An 18,802-nucleotide genomic window follows, 5' to 3' on the forward strand; every position below is an offset into this window, starting at 1 on the left:
TACGTAAGTTTAACACAACTCACACGTAATATCTTTAATAAATGAAAATCGATCTAACCAAATTGAATCAGGATTCAATCATGGTCCAGCCATTTTGATTCTCCTTCAATCCAAATATTGCTTCGGTTCTTACAACATTGCTTTAAACGACATTAGTTTTTTTTTTTGCATTGTTTTGTCTTTATTCATTAATTAAACAGTTGTGTAGACTTCCAAAGAGCTAAAACCATTATATTAAAGTCTATATTATCTATCAAAACTCTATCCCAGACTTTAAATAATCTTGGAAACATCTTTGTAATCCTCTCCAAAATTTTCGACCTCTCAAGAATGGAAGATGATGCTCTAAGCCGTTTCATGGGGCTTGCACCACATCCAACCCCTTCACAAGATCTCAATCTATCCCCATTCTATTGTGTACTCGCCATGATTGGGTTTGTTGTGATAGTAACTTTGTACATTTTTATTAATTTGGAATGGGGCAGACATCACAGGCAAAGGTCCAATCAATCACTAGGATTCAAAAATCAGAATTTTAAAAACTCTGATTTAATTGTTGATCGCACGATCAAGTACCCCGACAAGGAGAAGCAGGAGCAAGCAGAGTGTGTAGTGTGCTTGTCTATTTTCGATGATGGTGAGGTTGTCCGGCAGTTGCCAAGGTGTAAGCATTCCTTCCATGCTCCTTGTATAGATATGTGGCTCAACTCTCACTCTGCCTGCCCAATTTGTCGAACAACCATCAGCCCACGAGAGAATTCTCAAGGTTTGCCAGAATCTGAAAGCTCAGTTTGCCTGTTATTTGTTTAGTTTTGTTATGTACAGTTTGTTCTGGGATCTGAGAGAGATGACATATTCATCAGGTTTGTTTAGATTCAAGTTACTGATCTCATTAAAAAAAGGTCTACCGATGCACACACACACACATCTATTCAAGAAAATGTAATAGCTCGAACAGAGATAAGCTTAGTAAAAGTCGATTGAGATGATTTGAACAAGTTTGATAGAAACCAATTACAACCCCGTTTTGAATAAATACTCCAAGTTGAAGGTTCTAAAAAAGAAATTAGATTGAGATAGCGAAAAAAGACATAAACACACTTTCAATAACCAAAGACATGGCTCTAGATGGAGTGGAACTCCTTCAATAAGGCTTTGATGATGATGATATCATCAGTATATCACCCAAGATCAACAAGAATGGGTAAAGCACTTTTAATGCCCGCAACCTGACACTATCGTTAAGTGAAGGATTTAAATTCCAATATAACTATGAAACAACCACTGAGACATCATCTTCCTCTTCACTTGTAGTATGGTTCGCTGTAACTAATTTGAACAATTTTTTTATAGGGCGATTGCAATAAAGTATAGTTTAAAACGGGGGAAAGAAGTTTGGATATGGACTAATGAAGCCATAATATTTGCAGAACAAAAAACTTCATTAAAATCTGTAATTTCAAATACTAGATTAACAAATTCAGACCTAATTTCACAAATTACATGGCCCAATATTCATTCTTTCTCGTTCCGCAGTCATGCATGTGTTTACAGTGTACAAGAAGACTACATTTTTCTTAAATTGTCCAACCTTGCTTGTAGCTCATTATCTATCCCACTGTCATCATTTCCTGTTGATTCAGCGTGGGCAACCTTCTTATTTTCCACTGGTGCAGCCACTGCTGATGCAGGTGCGTTCACAAGCTGCACATTTAATTAGAACACCAACAAGCCTCAGAATTAGGGCATAAAATGGGTCATATTCTATCAGAGTGATCCGAATTTAACAGGTTTGTAGACCTGAATAAAAATGGGTCGAATATGGGTTGATATCCTTTGATCGGAGTCGGATCTGGGCCAGATATGAATCCATCCCTCTATATCCACCTAGGTTCAAAGGATATATTGCTTTGAAAATTATATTTTTATATTTTTCAAAATATATTTTTTCTACTACTTTAATATAACATGGATTCTATTACCAATAAAAAAAAAACATGAATTCTTGTAAAATAAAAGAATTATAATATAATAGTAAAATCGAATAGTATAGCAATTAGAAAAGAAATATAGCAAACAAAAAATGTTGAACGTTCTGAAATAATCTGACCCGATCGACCCAAAACAAGTAATTCGGTCGAGTCAGATCCGGATTCAGTGAAAGCCAAATGGGACGGATATGGTTTTGCTAATAGGATCCAAGTCTGATTCAGATTTGGATATGGATATATACTCAGATCCAGGCCGAACCCGACCATTTTAAGCCCTACTCAGAATTGTTGCACACACCGCGTAATCCCCACAAACAAGAAAACCCATCCGCTTGAGTTCACTATAAGAACAAAAAGCCAAATGAAGTGAAAAGCATACCTCAGAGTTGATATCTATTCCGATCTCATCGAGAACCTGACTCACAAGCTCTTCTGTTTCCTCCTCTTCTTCGTCCCCTTCCAAAGCGTCGTCAATGGCATCTCCCATCACCTCACTCACCATTTCCATCTTCTCATTCTGTCTCTCGAATTCTTGCATTATCTTCTGCAATGATGGCAAGTTCATCTGCCGATTCATTTGGCCCATAGCCTTGGTAACACCTTTCATGGCCTCTCCCATGGCTTGTGTTGACTTCAATGTCTAGAAAAATATAAACACCAGTCCAAATTTCAGTCCTGAATGAAATTATTCGCGAAGGAACTTCAAAATTAATGGCCTTCATAACATTAAGGCTACAGAAATGCCTAACAGTTTGCATGCTAATTAATAAGAACCAGATTACGTATCTCATACCTGAGGTGTTAAGCCAGTTAATAGTAATTTTTGACAAGTACTTAGGCAACAAGTGCAGATATGGACTTGGTGATGTGGTACGATCAATCAAACTTGATGAAGGGTCTGACTTCTACCTAAACAAAGTAGATGGCTGTTGGGTCATTGTTGCATTGAGGGAGATGGAGGGAAGGCGCTTGAATGAGGGGAGAAGTGAAAAGAGTGGGCAATCAAACAAAATTTCTGAACTCTTCTGTAATGATTGGGCAACCATTTGGATAGTTTCGTTTCAGAATTGATGGATTTCTTTATATCAGCGACCAACATGAATTTCCTTGTGAAAACATAATTGCCCTATGGAAAACAAATAGGGTGCCTAGTAGCAAAATTCGGATTCGATTATTATTCGATGAGGGGTCGGTTCAGTTAATTCAGTAAATTTTTGGGGAAAAAAAATCGTGAAAATTTCAGATACTACAAAATTACATTTTCCAGTGTATTTTAAAATAGGTGCATTTTTCATAACTACACATTAAATCTAAGATTAAAGAATGTATCAGAATAATAATAATAATTCTTCTATTCATGAACTTTAAGGTATTGATTGTAAGAGTTAGAAGTTTAAGTATGACCATTTGAATGGTTCATCTGAATGGGGGGGAGGGGTGCATTTAAGAAAGATTTTTAGGGTTGTTATGATACTGTCCCAAGGCTGCACGTAGAAAGAATTCTCTGTCATAGGGTTACTAATAAATTTTCTTCAATTTCTTACATTGGAAGATGAGCAACTTTTGAAAGCCAAACCGCAATTTCAAATAAATTGGCGAATCACAGATTTAATCGGCAATTCAACAATTTGTGCGATTAATCACCAATTAAATCGGTGAACCCTAAAATCTGACCGCAAATGATTCTTCATCACTAAGTATTTTTTATCAATAAATCAGGATAAAATATTCAAATGACAACCACAAAGAAGAAGCATGCAACAGGAGAGCTTGGCCAGTCGAAAGATAACAAACATAGAGCGGAATCCAAGGTGTTTCTGCACTACATAAAGTACAAAACAAAACAAAAAAAAACAAAAAAAAAAAAAGAACAAAAACGCAGACAAATGAGAGTTGTACCTGAATTCTAAGAGCTACACCTTGGAGTTGTGATTTTAGTTTGTAGAACTTTTCAACCTGATGCCGTGTTCTAATAAGGTCTTTTGCCATTATTTTCACAGCTCCCTGAAACAGAACATGAAGCAATTTCAGGGAAAAAAATCCGAAGGTTATAAGGCTTTCTCCCATTCTTTGTCAAATAATAGGTCTTTGCTAATCTTATAAAAGCACCTGAATTGCAAAAAGTGACATTTTACAGATGCACAAGAATCACAAGAAGGTGAAGCCAGATCATAACAAAGAATGACAATCAAGGATCTTGCAAATTGGGTATGGGGCTGATTCAGATTATAAGCATAATAGGGTTTGGGAATAATTCATGAACAAATCATATCAAGAGAAAGACATGATACAAGAAAAAACAGAATGGATTAAGAAGTCGGAAGAATATCATACCATCTGCCCTTGCTTAGCACTTTTCTTTATCTCCAAAATAAGCTTCTTCTCTTGTGCTTGTAGACCTTGTCTCTCCCTCTCTATTTCTCTTATAGATTTGTCTAACATCCTCTTGTTTTCTCGCAGAAGCTCTACACAAACAGAATCATATATAAAAATGTAGGCAATACATGACTATAATAAAATTAAAAATATAAAAACAAGATACAATGCAAAAACGGAAAACCAAAAAACAAAATTGATGAAGAAGCACCTAGTTGGGAATACAAACTCTGAAAAGGTACTTAGGTTTATCAGGCAACACAAGGAAATGTGATGCGAAAAGGGTCACAAGTCACAACCCCACTCTGATCTTCAATGACCAACAATCAAAACCTCAGTTTCAGTTAGATTTCTAATTGGGAAGCCAAGCTTCTATCTCCAACCCTTATATGAGAAATCTACCCTAAGAACGGAAAATCTCTATAAAAAATTCAACTCAAATTCTTCTTTGTTTTGTAATATTCTTTGAAATAAGCAAAGCTTAAATGCACATAACAAAACCCTTGAGAAATCCTAGACTATCGGACTCCATTGTTGCAGGGCCTGTACTAACACCAAGAATTTAACATTATTTGTCAAACTATGTTTCCTAACTTCATTTAGTTTCTTGAGGTAAAGGCTATAAGTGTGACCTCTTGGCTAAGCACAACTTCTATGCCTACATGTAGAGCATCACTGTCAACTTCAAAAATCTTAGATTGTAGCTTTTTCCGTCCTTTTTTTTTTTAATTTTTTCTTGCAAGGAAAGTAAAGGGGTTAGTGGTCAACGTGAAAGTGGACCAGACAGGTTTCGAACCTATAGGTCATGGGATCAACACTCCACACGCCAAACCAACCTTATTTCATACCACTGTAATTGCTCTATCAAACTATTGAAATTACTAATGAAGCATCAGTGGAAGGTAGCTAGTGCATGAAAACTTTGTATTTCAGTGAGAGCTTTTGGCAATGACCATCCCACAATGGTTTTAATCTTCTCCTTATCACCCTCTACGGATTCAGAGGAGACAACAAACCCCAAAAGCACTAACTCTGGCTGCATATATGTGCCCTTCCTAAAGTTGACATAGCTTGTCATCTTGAAGTGTTTTAGGATGCAGCGCAATGCTTCAAGTAATCTTCCTCATTTACATGGTAGATCAAAATGTCGTCAAATTAAATGACCAAAAACTTGCCTAATAACAGTCACTACACTTGTTTCACCATTCTCATAAAAGTACTAGGAGCATTTGAAAGGCCAAACGATAGCAAGCCATTAATAAAGCCCATCTCACGTCTAAAGTAGTCTTCCACCCACTAACAGGATCCTTATCTAGCAAAATCCATTTCTCAAATTTATTTTTGAGAATACAAGTGACCTATATAGCACGTCCAACATATCATCTAATCAAGGATGGGAAAATGATATCCAATTGTTATCTTGTTGATTTCTCTTGATTGTAAATACACATTTGCCAAGAGACATCCTTCCTTGGGGGTTTAAGAAAGCGAGTCTACACGCAAAATCATGATCTTCCTAGCAAGACCTTTTATGACCAACTCATTAACTTGTTTGCTCAACTATACATGGTCAGCCAAACTCATACGATGCTTGTTATGGCAATGAAATTTTTTCGAATTAGATCAATATTGTTCCTATTGGAAGCTATCTGACTAACTCCTCTTGTAGGATAGTGTTAAATTGTTCAAAATCTGTTAAAACATTTGGCAATGTTGACACGATTGGTTAAGCTTCTTTTACTACCAATGCATAAACTCCACCAATGTCTCATATTTTAGTTTCAAACACTCTCCTTGTCAACATGCTACCTTCTTGTACACCTTTTAACTTTTTTGTAGTATTTGGAGACTTTTTGCAATAAACTAAAAGCCAATCATGACACCATCCTTCCACAACATGTATAATTTTCTCCCCATCAGGTACTGATTTTCAATCACATTGCCACGGTTGTCCCAGGAATAAGTGATAAGCATCCACTGGTACAATTCCCTACCATAAATCATCTTTGTAAGTCTCTCGTAGAAAAAGTAAATGGGGGTTGTTTCCAATGTGACCAAGTGTCTTACGTGTCATGTAAAAAGGACAATCTATTTTCCAAGAATTTTCCATGTTAGACATTGTACCATATTCATGTGTCGAACACAAACCAGCACACTTTCTCAAGCAAATATTAAATTATTCAGATTCTTTTTCAACTTATTTATATGATGTTACCAAATATCTACTTTTCTAAATATATTATTCCTATGTCTTACTCATAACAATGACTAGAAAATGTTAAAGATATATCTCTCAACTAATGAAATAAATTGAACATGATTGCGAACATGCCAGCATCATGGTATTGGGATTGTGTCCAACAATTCATAAATACACTTTTTTTGATAGATCAAGAATTTAATGATAAAAGAAAATGAGGATGAAATGCTTGGCATCAACAAAAGCAACCAAAAAGCACGAATTACAAAGTGATTCCCATCTAAAAAGGAAATCCCCAAAGAAAATCCAGAAACAATTTTGACCAATAAAGATGAATCCCACAATGCTTATTAAGATCTCTTGCATGGAGTAAGCCTTTCCATCAAAAGATCTTGAATTCCTTTCTTACCGAAAAGCGAGCAATAGACCATAGCATCCTTTATTTGCGCCTTGGCAATCTTGATTGTCCAATAATGAAAGAAAGTAAGAAATAAGGGAAGCACCAAGAGATATGGAATAGAGAAAAGAAATGATTCCAAATCTCCTTTGCAATGGAACAATGAATAAAAAGATGGTTGACAAACTCACCACTACTATTGCAAAGACAACGAAAATCAACCAAGGTTACACTCTAGCCATTACTTGATCCATTGTTAGGATTTTGATTAGAGATGCCACCCAAATAAAAAAGGATGTCTTGGACGAGACTTTTGATCCCCGGATTGACGTTTTGGGATAGGATGAGGAGGATTGAGGCAAAAGAGACTTGGAAGAAGATTTGGCAATTGAAAATTTAGGGTCAAATCTTCAATTGTCACTCACATTCCATACAATTTGGTCATCTTCTCCTAGGATCATGGAAACAGGCGAGATCAAACTAATAAGAGAAGCAATCCCTAACACTCCCACTCATTGAAGTCTCTTCTGAAGCCTGAATCCCAACAAAATTTATCTTTGGTTCGCATCGTAACATCAGAGAAGAAATATCCTTTCTTAGAAGGCATCTTATAAAGGCGAGGAAACTTCCATACTAACCTTAGAATACTTAATAATGAACCTCTAAAATAAATTAGGACTCGAAATGTCCTAAAATTGGCCAAAAAATGTGATAATAAAATGTTATAAAAAATAATAAATTTCATGATCCTGTATTGGCATTATAATAGTCCTATATTGGTAGTAAATTAGGACTCCAAGTGATCTTTTATCTAGATGCTTATTAAAGACAATAGCGTAGATCTTGTCATTAATTTTCTACATTGGTATTATAATATGATTTACAGTAGCGAAGTTATAGAAATTTGAAGCTAAGGTTGCAAAAAATATTTATTCTTTCGTTCAAATTTCTTTTGATCCAAGCACTCCATAAATTCTTCCATGACCTGTTGTACATCACATCTTCTCATAGATACTTCTAGCCAATTTCTTTAATACAAACAATATAATCATATCCTCTACAATGCCAATTTTTTAAACAAATAAGTCACTTGTTACTCACCTAGACACCCATGTGCTGAGGAGGCTCTACCGTATAGGTCCATCCAAGTGTTTTGAGTCCTCACAACCTTGATTGCATAGTTAATCTATTTAATTCTACCCTAATTGGGAACTCATCCTACTGGCATCGCTTATACGATCTTAGTTTACATTAGCCAAATTTTCTCCAATCGTGTAGTGTCACAAACCCATCATGAATTAAACTACAAACAACAAAATTTTCCTATTTTGTTTGATTTCTTCAATAATCCATACCGATGGATTAAAACCCTATTTGGGAAATCATAACACTAAGATAATCGTAGTGTACACTAACTAAATTCTCTCAAAACACGAAGCAACACAAATCCATCATGAATTAAACTATAAAAACAACAAATCCCTTTTTCTATTTTGTTTGATTTCTTCAATAAACAACAACTAGACTGCAAGAAATCAATTTCCCAATCTTGATTGAAAATTTATCAGTTACAAATATACAAATATCAAAAACCAAAAAAATAAAATATGAAAATTGGATGAATTATATGATTCAGCATGAGAAATTGAATCCAACAAAATAAACCAGAAATATTATTTAAAAAAATATAACAAACAAGAAAATACATACCAGCTGGTGTCTTTCTCTTGCCGAAGAGGAAACTCATCTTGCCAGAAGTTCTAGATTCGATGCGATTTGCGAATTGCAAATTGCGATGAAGGATCTGATCGTCTCTCTCTCTTTCGAAATGAAGATGGTTTAGTTGCTCAGATCATCCCAACTTTAAAAAACAAGAAAAAAAATTATAATTGTAATTGTTAATTCTTGGGCTGTTTACGCGGCATTGTGGATTGGATTGGGGGAATGAACCAGGAAAGGACTTACGAGTTACGAGGGAGAGGTTCGTAACTGGGGTTTGGTTTTGAAACTCGAACGATTTTGATTTGAGTCGGACGAGTTAGAATCAAGATTTTAAATATCTTCCGAGTCGTCTCGGTCTCCTCCACCAATGAGACGAGTTGACAAGTCATCTCAAAGGCATGTTTTGTTTTGACTCAAAGGCATTGTTCAAGATCTCGTCCGAGATGACTTGATCTCATTCATGGACAAGACAAGACGTCAAAATGAGTTTTAAAAACATGGTTGGAATGGATTCGGAGGTCATCGAACAAGATTTCCAATGTAAATCCATCATATCTTTTAAAAGACAAGTTGACTCATATTTTGACAACTCGATGGATAGGGATGGCAATGTTTTCTGTTGAGCATGGGTTTTCTGAAAATTTATTGAACTGAAACTAACCCATTTAATAATCATGCCAAAACCTTAAACCCAAACCTTTTTTGTTAGTGTTGATAATATGACATCGTTTTTGGCGCACACCCTTGACGGCCCCTGATGTGTTTACTCAAAACCCAACAAACGTTTGACATATGGTACAAATGACATCAGTAATAGAGAGAACTTCTCTCTCTTGCCAATTGTCTATAGATTTATTTTTTTAGATTTCAAATCTTAAAGTTGGACCCACATTGATTATTAAATTGACAATCCAACAACATAGCGTTTTAGATTTCATAAAAATATTCATATTCAAAAGAAAAATATGGACAGTCACTGAGCACTCAAATTTAAAAATAAAATTCAACGGTGAAATTTTTTTTTTTAAAACTTTACATCATTTTGTCCTCTACAACTTCATTGCATCCTATCATGTTTTTCAATGTCCCAAGGTGATCAGATCAGAAAGTTTTCTTGTTTTAAATATGGGCAAGAGAGAGAAAAGGACGAACGACAAAAACGTCATTTTTTTCAAAATACATTGTTTATTAAACAGGAAACACGACATAATCCATTCATTACACAAGTTGGGTTGTGTCCTGTTTAGGTTGACATGTATAACATGTGAACACAACATAACATGATTACAATTGGAAAACAACACAATTACTACCCACTATTAGGAAGTTGAGGTACGAAGCAACACAAATACAATTGAAGTAGAAATGAGAAAACTGAGGAAAAATGATGAACACAATAATTTTACATGAAAAAACCTTCAAACAAATTGGAGAAAAAAAAATCATGGACAAAATGTAGAAGAAAGATTTCATTATAGCAAAATGATTACAACACTTTCTCTTTATAAATAAGAAAAGCACAATTGACAATACCCTCTCTCTTATAATATAAGAATATACAATTTCTTAACAAAGAAAAGACTATAAACATTAAGAGAAACCTTACTATTTTACTTTCTAAACTTTCTTTCACTCTTTCACTTAGTTATTTTGCTAAAAAAATGAGATTTTTTAAAAAACAAAATGTTACAATGTATATATAGACAACATGAGGCGATATATTTGCATGTAAACATAAATTCACCGCCACATATATTACGGCCATCAAGTTGTAAGATAGTTATTTTTACAGTTATCTATGTATAGCTAGTGAAATCTTCCACTTAACGTCAATTAATGAAGCAATCAAATTTGACTTTTCAAATTCTTAAAAAAGAAGTAAATGCTTCTTAGCCAAGAAGTTTTAGCCGACTTAAGCCAACAAAAAGTGGCTCTATTGTCTAACACCCACACCATTTGTTCTTATTCAAGTTGTAATTACTAAATAATGGTTTACAAAAAAACCAAGAATTTGAGGCTTCATGAGATGAGTTAGAAATGTTTATTCGTTCATGCTCTTCCATAAGGTTTGGATTCAAAGAAAATGAGTTTTTATGATAAAAGACCTATTTTCTTTTGATTTCTTGTTATTTTCATTTGATGATTCAAAGAGTGATCATGGCTAAGTACAATTTCCACGATGGTTAAGTTGGAAAATCTGTTGGTGAGGTTCCTCTAATGCTTCAGATTTGCAACCAGTGTGCATGGAAGAGAGAGAAGAAGATTGCATCCTTGTTTTACTCTTTGTTTCCCTCACTTTATGCTCTTCACCTCTTCTTCTAAATATTCTTCTAGGATGGCATCCAGTCTGTGGTCTTATTTTGGTAAAGTGAATTATTGTACCTTGAGATATCATATGTTATATATCATCTCTTGCCCACAATAGAGATTTCTCGATTTTGAAATGTAATGAAGCTTTGGTAGTAAAAAAGAGTGTGATGTTGTTTTTACGATATTAGATTTCATATTCTAATAAATCTTATAATCGTAAGAAAGTGAATTTTTTTTAACATATGCAGTGTTAGAAAATGTGCATAGAAACTAAAAGAAATTCGATGAAGGAAATTGAATGAGATCATTATGACTTCAAGGCTCGGTTAAGAATTAATCTCTTTTAAACAATTATTCTTCCTTTCTGGATTGAACAACGAGTACGTACCAACGGGTCTATAGAAAAATGACCTTCAGGACACAATAAAGCCTATAATCAGATTTGTTGAATCAGATTATATACAATCTGGATTCAATTTAGAACACCCAAAATATTAAAGAGTTGATGATGCCAAATTTTAAGTTTGGAATCAGGAAAGCACATAAATTTTCAATGAGTCAATATGATATATGATTAGTTATTTATAATCTATTTTGTATCTGTTAACCAATAGTCATGACTCATATCTCTTGGTTCATGGTTGATCTTAGATCTAAAGATTTAGATTGCACCCCATCGAATGTATGTATCTTATGTTTGTGTCTTATCATTAACATTTATTGGTTGAATCTATAAAATAACGATTTTAACCGCGTCCGATCAAGACTGGAGACTAAACTATTTCATAAAAATTCCCAAATTTTCTACTTAAGAGTACCAAAACCAAAAAAACCTACTTATATTTTGAGAAAATTCCAACATGTGGCACTATACCTGAGAGAAGAAGAGAAAATATGTTTTTTTTTTTTGTTATTTAACTAAATTCTTATTTGGTGTCTTGTGCATAATTATATTAATGGGAGTTCTATTAAATTTTGTGCCAAAATAAGAAAGAGTTTAATACATTCAAATTGGAAAACACGAATTGAAAAAATTATATCAATACTCATAGCCAATGACAAGAAAGTACAGAGTTGAATTGGCTAAGAAAAAAACTTTCCTTATTAAGGAAAATTTCCAAACTGCATCATCTTGTGGTATCTAAAAATTTGTTCTGATGCCACAAGGTTGTAGAGGAAAAAATTCTAAGTTTGAAATCAAAATTCTAAGAAAAAAATTAATTTTTAATTTTAACTTAGTAAGGAGAGTTTTCAAACCGCATCATCTTATGGTATTCAAAAATATGATCTAATGTCACAAGGTTGTAGAGAAAAAACTTTGGAAAAAGAAAAAGTTAATTTTCACTGTTGAATTTTAATTTTAAAATTGGGATTTCATTAATCGTTCATTTTCAACACCTTGGATCAAGTTCAAAACAGATTTTTTTTTTTTTTTTAATATAATTTTTTCCATGAAATCTAAAGGGTTGTGGTGATGGATTTCCAATTTGCTAAAATCCATGTGGGTACAAAGACACTTGGTAAAATTTAAAATCTTACTGAGGCTAGCCTAGTTCATAGGTTAATGGATATTAACATTAAAGATGGGAAAGACGTGGGCAAGTTTTAGAAAATCCTAGTCGAGAAAAAGAGTGGAGTGATGAAGATGGAGAAAAAGAATAAAAGAAGTAAAGGAAGTCTTCATAATCACAACCAATCACGACCTTTGGCTGATCAAGAAAAAGAATAAGATGAAAATGAAGTACGATGTTTATGTTAGAACAATGCTAAAGTGACTTCCTATGACACTGCATTAGAGGTCGAATGCACAAACATGGAGATGTGTTAAGAACCATAGATGCCTTTCCTCAAGAAAAACATCTATGCTTATGAGCACACCTCCATGCCACTATTTCAGTTCAGTGTCGAAGATAATGTCTTGTACAGTCACTTTTGCATTGTGCTTATTTGTCCAGTAAAATACTCTTCTTTTATCAAATGTTTCTCAATCGACCTTGAATAATATCAAACTAAGATAATGTATGAAAAAGATTAGGAAAATTTTATTTTTCTTTAAAAAAAAAAAAAAAGTTTCACTGTTTGGTGATTTAGTGAGTAGATCGAAGATGCCACTATACAAAATAATAAAAAATCTAACATATATTTTTATAAACTTCCATAGAAGGCTTAAAGATCAATTTTGCAGATATATAATTAGAAAAGCAGACCACTTTTTGACCGATAAAAATATCTGTTAAGATGACGTCTATTCTTTGGTGACACCATGTTAAGGGCCCGAGTCATGCTGGAGTGACTTAAAGCTGGAATCTCATATCGCACTTCTTGACGTGAAAATGTATGAGAACCATAGATGCTTTTCATCGAGATAGTTCCCATACACTTTCCTGTCAAGAAGTGGATAAGAGGTTCCAGCCTGAGGTCACTTCAGCATTATTCGAAGGCCCAGCAGTAATAGAGAGAGAGAGAAAGCAAAAGCTACCACTTTCTGTCATTCTCTTTGAGAAGATCTGCCTTTGCTTTAATTCCTCTTCATTTTCTTCAATTGCTACTTTTCTTGTTAACATAACAAATTGGAACCTCCTTTGCTTCTTTCTTTTTTATTCTTTGCTTTAAACCCGAGAATCGATTTTGCTTAGAAATCAAGATTTCTGATTCTTCTCTTCTATCATTTGGAAGATCTCTCTTTATTTCAAATTAAAATATTGAGATGCAAAATAGGAAGAAAAAAAAAAAGGCTGATTTATTAAAACGTTTGCTGAAAATTGTGAGCACTTTTCATTTAATCCCCAAAAGGGTAAATTAAAAAACTAAAAACCCCTTACAAAAATATGAATTTTAATTAGGGTAAGTCACCATTTCATGTGATGAAGATGGAAAAATTCTCATTCCAATGCATTGTTCATCTTAATTATCCAAACATGCTTTTAGACAGATCGTCGCGGTTATAAAATTAGTGAGGTTGTCACTTTATAATAGATAAAGTGATTTCACCATTAAATATATACCTGATTTATTTTTCGGAAAGATCAGCACTTTAGAATATATACCAGTGATCTTGCTAAATTTTATAAACGAGATCGCTAGTTTACAATTAAAATAAAAACATTGGATCTCCTTATGCGTGTTTACGGAATTAAAATGAACAATGTATTGCAACGGGAATTTTAACAAAAATTACTTTAAATTTTCAAATTTAAAAAATAAAATTCAATGGTTGGACTTGAACCCACGACCTCAAAGTTGCTTTGAAATGTGTCCAAGCAATGTGATATAGGTCTAAGTCCAAATTATTTCTTTCTAAGTTCTTAAAATTATAAGATCGATCTAATCATGTTTTTTGTTAAATCTCACATGCAGTTGTTGAAAGCAGTGGTATACTGTTTTTATTTTCCTAATTCTGTTTCTCACTTTCTCTGTTTATTTATGTACAAAGCAAATATAAACATCAACAAAAAAATTAAAATTAAAAGAAAAAAATCAATTTTGTTTCTCTAAATTAGAGAATCAAACCATTAGCGATGGCGCGATTGGTATCAAGATGAGTTGTTTCGTAAACTGGAAGTTCTTCTCGATACCGCTCGATACTATTCATTCCAAGAATATTCAACTCGAAGAGATCAGAGCTCGAATAACTTCCCGAATCATCATCATCATCATCATCATCATCAATATTTTCGTCATCAATGTAATTAATACGAAGCAGATCTCTAATGGCGTAATCAGTCTTCTTGCTGTACCCCTTAAGATGATCTCTAGAGGTTTCTTGGACTCTCCAATTTTTCTCCATGAGATGGAAATTAAATTCTTCTTTGCTCGACAAATGAGATTGTCTGATCTCTTGATGTTGTTCATCTTCGGAGAGGAATCTATGTCCGCAAGGACGACAATTCTCGTCGACAATCACAGAAACAGGATAAAATCTAACAGATCTTGTAATTCCAGAATTATTCGAAGAAGTAGTTTTGTTTAAACAAGATCTCGAAAATGAAGAAACCGAAGAACACTTCGATGCTTGTTCCGATTTTGATTTCTTCTCAAAATTAGAATCTTGATCACCAATTGAACTTGAAGTCTTCCCTTTTTTCGAATTTCCTGCATTAAACAAAGAATTGAGAAAACTACCAATCCGAACGCCTGGAGAGATTGGTTGCTTCACCTTCTTTAGATCTTCGTAGATCTTTAAAGCTTTGGATTTTGTCTTTTCGAAGGTGTTATCAAAGATATTTGATTTCCTCTGCTCAAATGGCAGAGCTTCCTCCAATCTATCAGATCTCTCCGGTCGAACCGAGGCATTGTTACGAAGAGGTTTTAAGGAAGAAATCAATGATCTCGATTTCGGTCTAGTTTCGGAGTTAAATTCTGGTTTTATGAAGGAAAAACCTCTTCCACAGCTAGAATCTGAAGATTTAGAAGTCGAATTTGATAACAAAGAAGAACGATCATTACGAACCGATTTTAAGGAAGAAATCAATGATCTCGAATTTGGTCTTGTTTGGGAGAGAGATTCTGCTTTGGTGGATGAAAAACCTCTTTTAAAACTAGAATTTGAAGATTTAGAAGTCGAATTGGATGACAAAGAAGAATGATCGTTATGAACCGATGTTAAGGAAGAAATCAATGATCTCGATTGCGGTCTAGTTTCGAAAACAGATTCTGATTTAGTGGATGAAAAAGCCATTCCACGATTAGAATTTGAAAATCTAGAAGTCGAATTAGATAACATGGAAGCTTGTTCATTATAAGTCGAACCACTGTTACGAACCGGTTTTAAGGTAGAAATCAACGATCTAGATTTCGGTTTAGTTTCGGAAACAGATTCTGCTTTGATGGATGAATAACTTGTACCACACCTAGAATTTGAAGATTTAGAAGTCGAATTAGATACAATAGAAGAACGATCATTATGTAGATTTTGCCGAATATCGATCTTTTCGCTCACCTTTGTTTCCATCCATTTGTTGATCAAACAAGCTCGTCTGATACTCTCAATCTCTTCTTCTTTCATAGAATTTTCTCCTCTCGCACTGCTGCTGCTGCTGTTGCTTTGTTTCTTTCTAACGATTTCTCTGTCTCCTTCATCGATAGAATTGTAAATTGCGTCAAGAAGAGTTGAAGAGAACGATGGATTTCTCCTTTCGATCCGAGATCGATCTCCTCGTAACTGTTTCTCCCACTGATCCATGAGATTTAAAGCTATCAAAGAGGAAACAATTAAGAATTCTTCGATCTCAGTGAATTCTCCTCGAACGTTAATGAAAATGAGAGATTTTCGCTCGAGTAACTTTCGTGTATTTTTTTTATTTTTGATTTGGTAGAAAAACGGGTTTTATAGAGAGAGACAGAGAATCTTCTCATCTGTTATAGTTCTTCTCCCCCATTTAAAGGCTCCTCGCGCGACGCGTCCCGCGTGCAGTAATCCTAGTTGGCGCCAATGCCTGGTTGTCATTTGTTGACGTGGCATACCCTTTGTATCCTCATATTCAAATTTCATGCTAGATCCTGTACATCAGAAGTTAAGTAGCTAACTAACTTCGGATCACCATTTTGTGGCACGTGCTTGAAATTAGATCTTTAGTGAGTTCATGACTTGGTGCTGACCGGATTTGAACCCAAGTCTCTATATCATCACCCAAATACGTTACCAACTAAACTATCCAGCACATTTTTTTTTATTGATGATAAATTAAGATGATTTTGATGTGTCGAACGAAAACTAATTAAAATCTCAAATTAGAAGAAATTTTCAAATTAAAGATTTTAAAAGAGAGAAGATTATCATTAATAAAAATGTGAATGAAAATAGTGAAAGATATGAACTCAATTTTAATAACAAAAGACGTCATTCAGAATGAAATGAATGAGATTCATTTAATCGATGATCAATCCTTGGGATAAGATTTTTGTTGTTGTTTCTGATTGTTGCTTGCACCACTACAGAGGGAGCGTGCTAGCCCTTTGACATTGGCTAAATGGTTGTCTTGGACTTCTTAAAAGTCAGTAGGAGTCCATGTGTGACAGTCATAAATTCTGTCACCTAGAGTTAGATGTAAGTTTACCCCAGAGTCATCCGGGAGCACCCATGTAATATTATGTAAGGCTCACTATGAAGTCATATCAGTCCCGTGTCAGGGCATATCTGTTAGATTAGTGGCATTTTAGTAATAAGAGAGTATGACCGGCCTCCACTTTTGATGTTTCCTTCTGGAAATCTAGGAAAAGTTTAATATACATTTTGTAGGAAAGGTGTCTAGTGCTTCTCAATCCCCGACTTATACCCACGTTGATTAAAGCCCTCGAGCCAAGCTACGTGGAGTCCCGCATGTTATAGGATCATCTATTGCTTGTAACACACATTTATGCTTTTATAACGTGTTACGCCGTGTAATTAATATTATATCAACAAAGTTACCTCCGGATTTTACCTTGTGTTATCCAGTTATCTTGTTTGCTTGCTACGTTTGTGGTAGACGATCATTTTTACAAGCTTGCTTGTGGATTAGCACTCTCTTGTACCACACAGCCTCGCTTCGAAAGAACACGACCGTGACATCATAACATTGTTTCCTAATAAACAAGTGGAGCTTGTTAGGGATGTCAATGAATCGGTTGTGATTCAATTCCTAAGAGACCTATAATCAAAATCATTATATCATTTTTTGTTTTGATTTTGATTCTAAAGTTAATGGAATTGGAATCGTACGAATTGCAGACTCTCAAGAATGGAATTAGACAAAAAAAACCACTTGGAATCATTGTAAAGCTTTTTCTTTTAAAAAAATAACATATTATCTATAAAATTTGATTCATGTCGGAGTGACCTCAAGATGGTATCTCATATCGCACATCCTGACGTGAAAGCATGTGAGAACCTCATATCTATGGATCTCACATGCTTTCACCCCAGGATGTGCGATATGTGGTACAATCGTGAGGTCACTTTAGCATTATTCATAAAATTATTAACTTAATAACTAATGATAATTTGACGTTTTTTTTTTCAGACGCCCCCCTACACTCTATGACCTAGTAGTTACAGAATCATATATATTTTTCTTATATATCCTTAAGCAAAGGACCTACGGTTCTGTGATGAGGGCATCTGGAAAAAGGAGCGTCAAATTATCACAACTCTAACATAATTATAATTTATTCTAAATATATATACATATGAGTTAATATTTTTTTAAATAAAATTAATTTTCTTTACAAATAATAAATTCTAAAAGAGATGACACATTTTAAACTACAATGCACGGTTTATATGGAAACGAATCAAAAGTCTTTTTTTTAGAGTAGTAACTTATTTCTTGAAGATCTTGCAGATACTTTAGTATCATATTTAAATTCGGATCTTTCTACATCTTCTTGACTTTGTAACTAATCATAACTCTTTCAGTCTCTCCTAATTTGATATAGGTGTTCACTTGTAAATAGAATCCTAGAAAATCTCTTATTTGAAGTTCGCTTTGATTTCTCTTGTTAGATCTGTATTTTTTCCTTAACGAACTAACTACTTAGTCGAGTGCTTTGAGTTTGTCCATGTGTCATTAGACTAGGTCCTCTTAAGGAATTGGCTAGGATGATGTGTGGATGTCTCGGCTAAACAACTCATTTGCCAAGTAGACTTTTTGGCTTCATGAATGAGGCACATGTGTCTCTTAACTCAACCTTGATTTACTTTAGTGGACACATGGAGGCGTCTTATTAATCCATGTAATCGAACGGAATTATGCACCCACACATCCACATCATAAAAAGAAATGACAAAATAAATCAGTTATAAGTACCCACAGGTAGCCTTCAAAT

The 18,802-nt window shown here is 34.2% G+C and overlaps 2 protein-coding genes across 2 annotated transcripts; both read right to left on the reverse strand.

Annotated features, from left to right (window-relative positions):
• Positions 1–1,423: 1,423 nt before the first annotated feature.
• LOC147410416 (vacuolar protein sorting-associated protein 2 homolog 1-like) lies at positions 1,424–8,901 on the reverse strand. The gene is made up of 5 exons (XM_086435128.1): positions 8,675–8,901; positions 4,326–4,456; positions 3,891–3,995; positions 2,371–2,631; positions 1,424–1,704 (listed from the first exon to the last, which is right to left on the reverse strand). The coding sequence occupies exons 1-5, from the start codon at positions 8,709–8,711 to the stop codon at positions 1,567–1,569; spliced, it is 672 nt and encodes a 223-aa protein (XP_086291254.1). The 5' UTR covers positions 8,712–8,901; the 3' UTR covers positions 1,424–1,566.
• A 5,481-nt stretch (positions 8,902–14,382) lies between these two features.
• Positions 14,383–16,330, reverse strand: LOC147410417 (uncharacterized). Its single transcript, XM_086435139.1, has one exon. The coding sequence runs from the start codon at positions 16,176–16,178 to the stop codon at positions 14,493–14,495; it is 1,686 nt and encodes a 561-aa protein (XP_086291265.1). The 5' UTR covers positions 16,179–16,330; the 3' UTR covers positions 14,383–14,492.
• Between the last annotated feature and the right edge of the window lie 2,472 nt (positions 16,331–18,802).

Source organism: Akebia trifoliata, chromosome 1 (assembly GCF_017979445.1).
Source record: "Akebia trifoliata isolate Shusen 1 chromosome 1, ASM1797944v1, whole genome shotgun sequence".
Lineage (NCBI taxonomy): Eukaryota > Viridiplantae > Streptophyta > Magnoliopsida > Ranunculales > Lardizabalaceae > Akebia > Akebia trifoliata.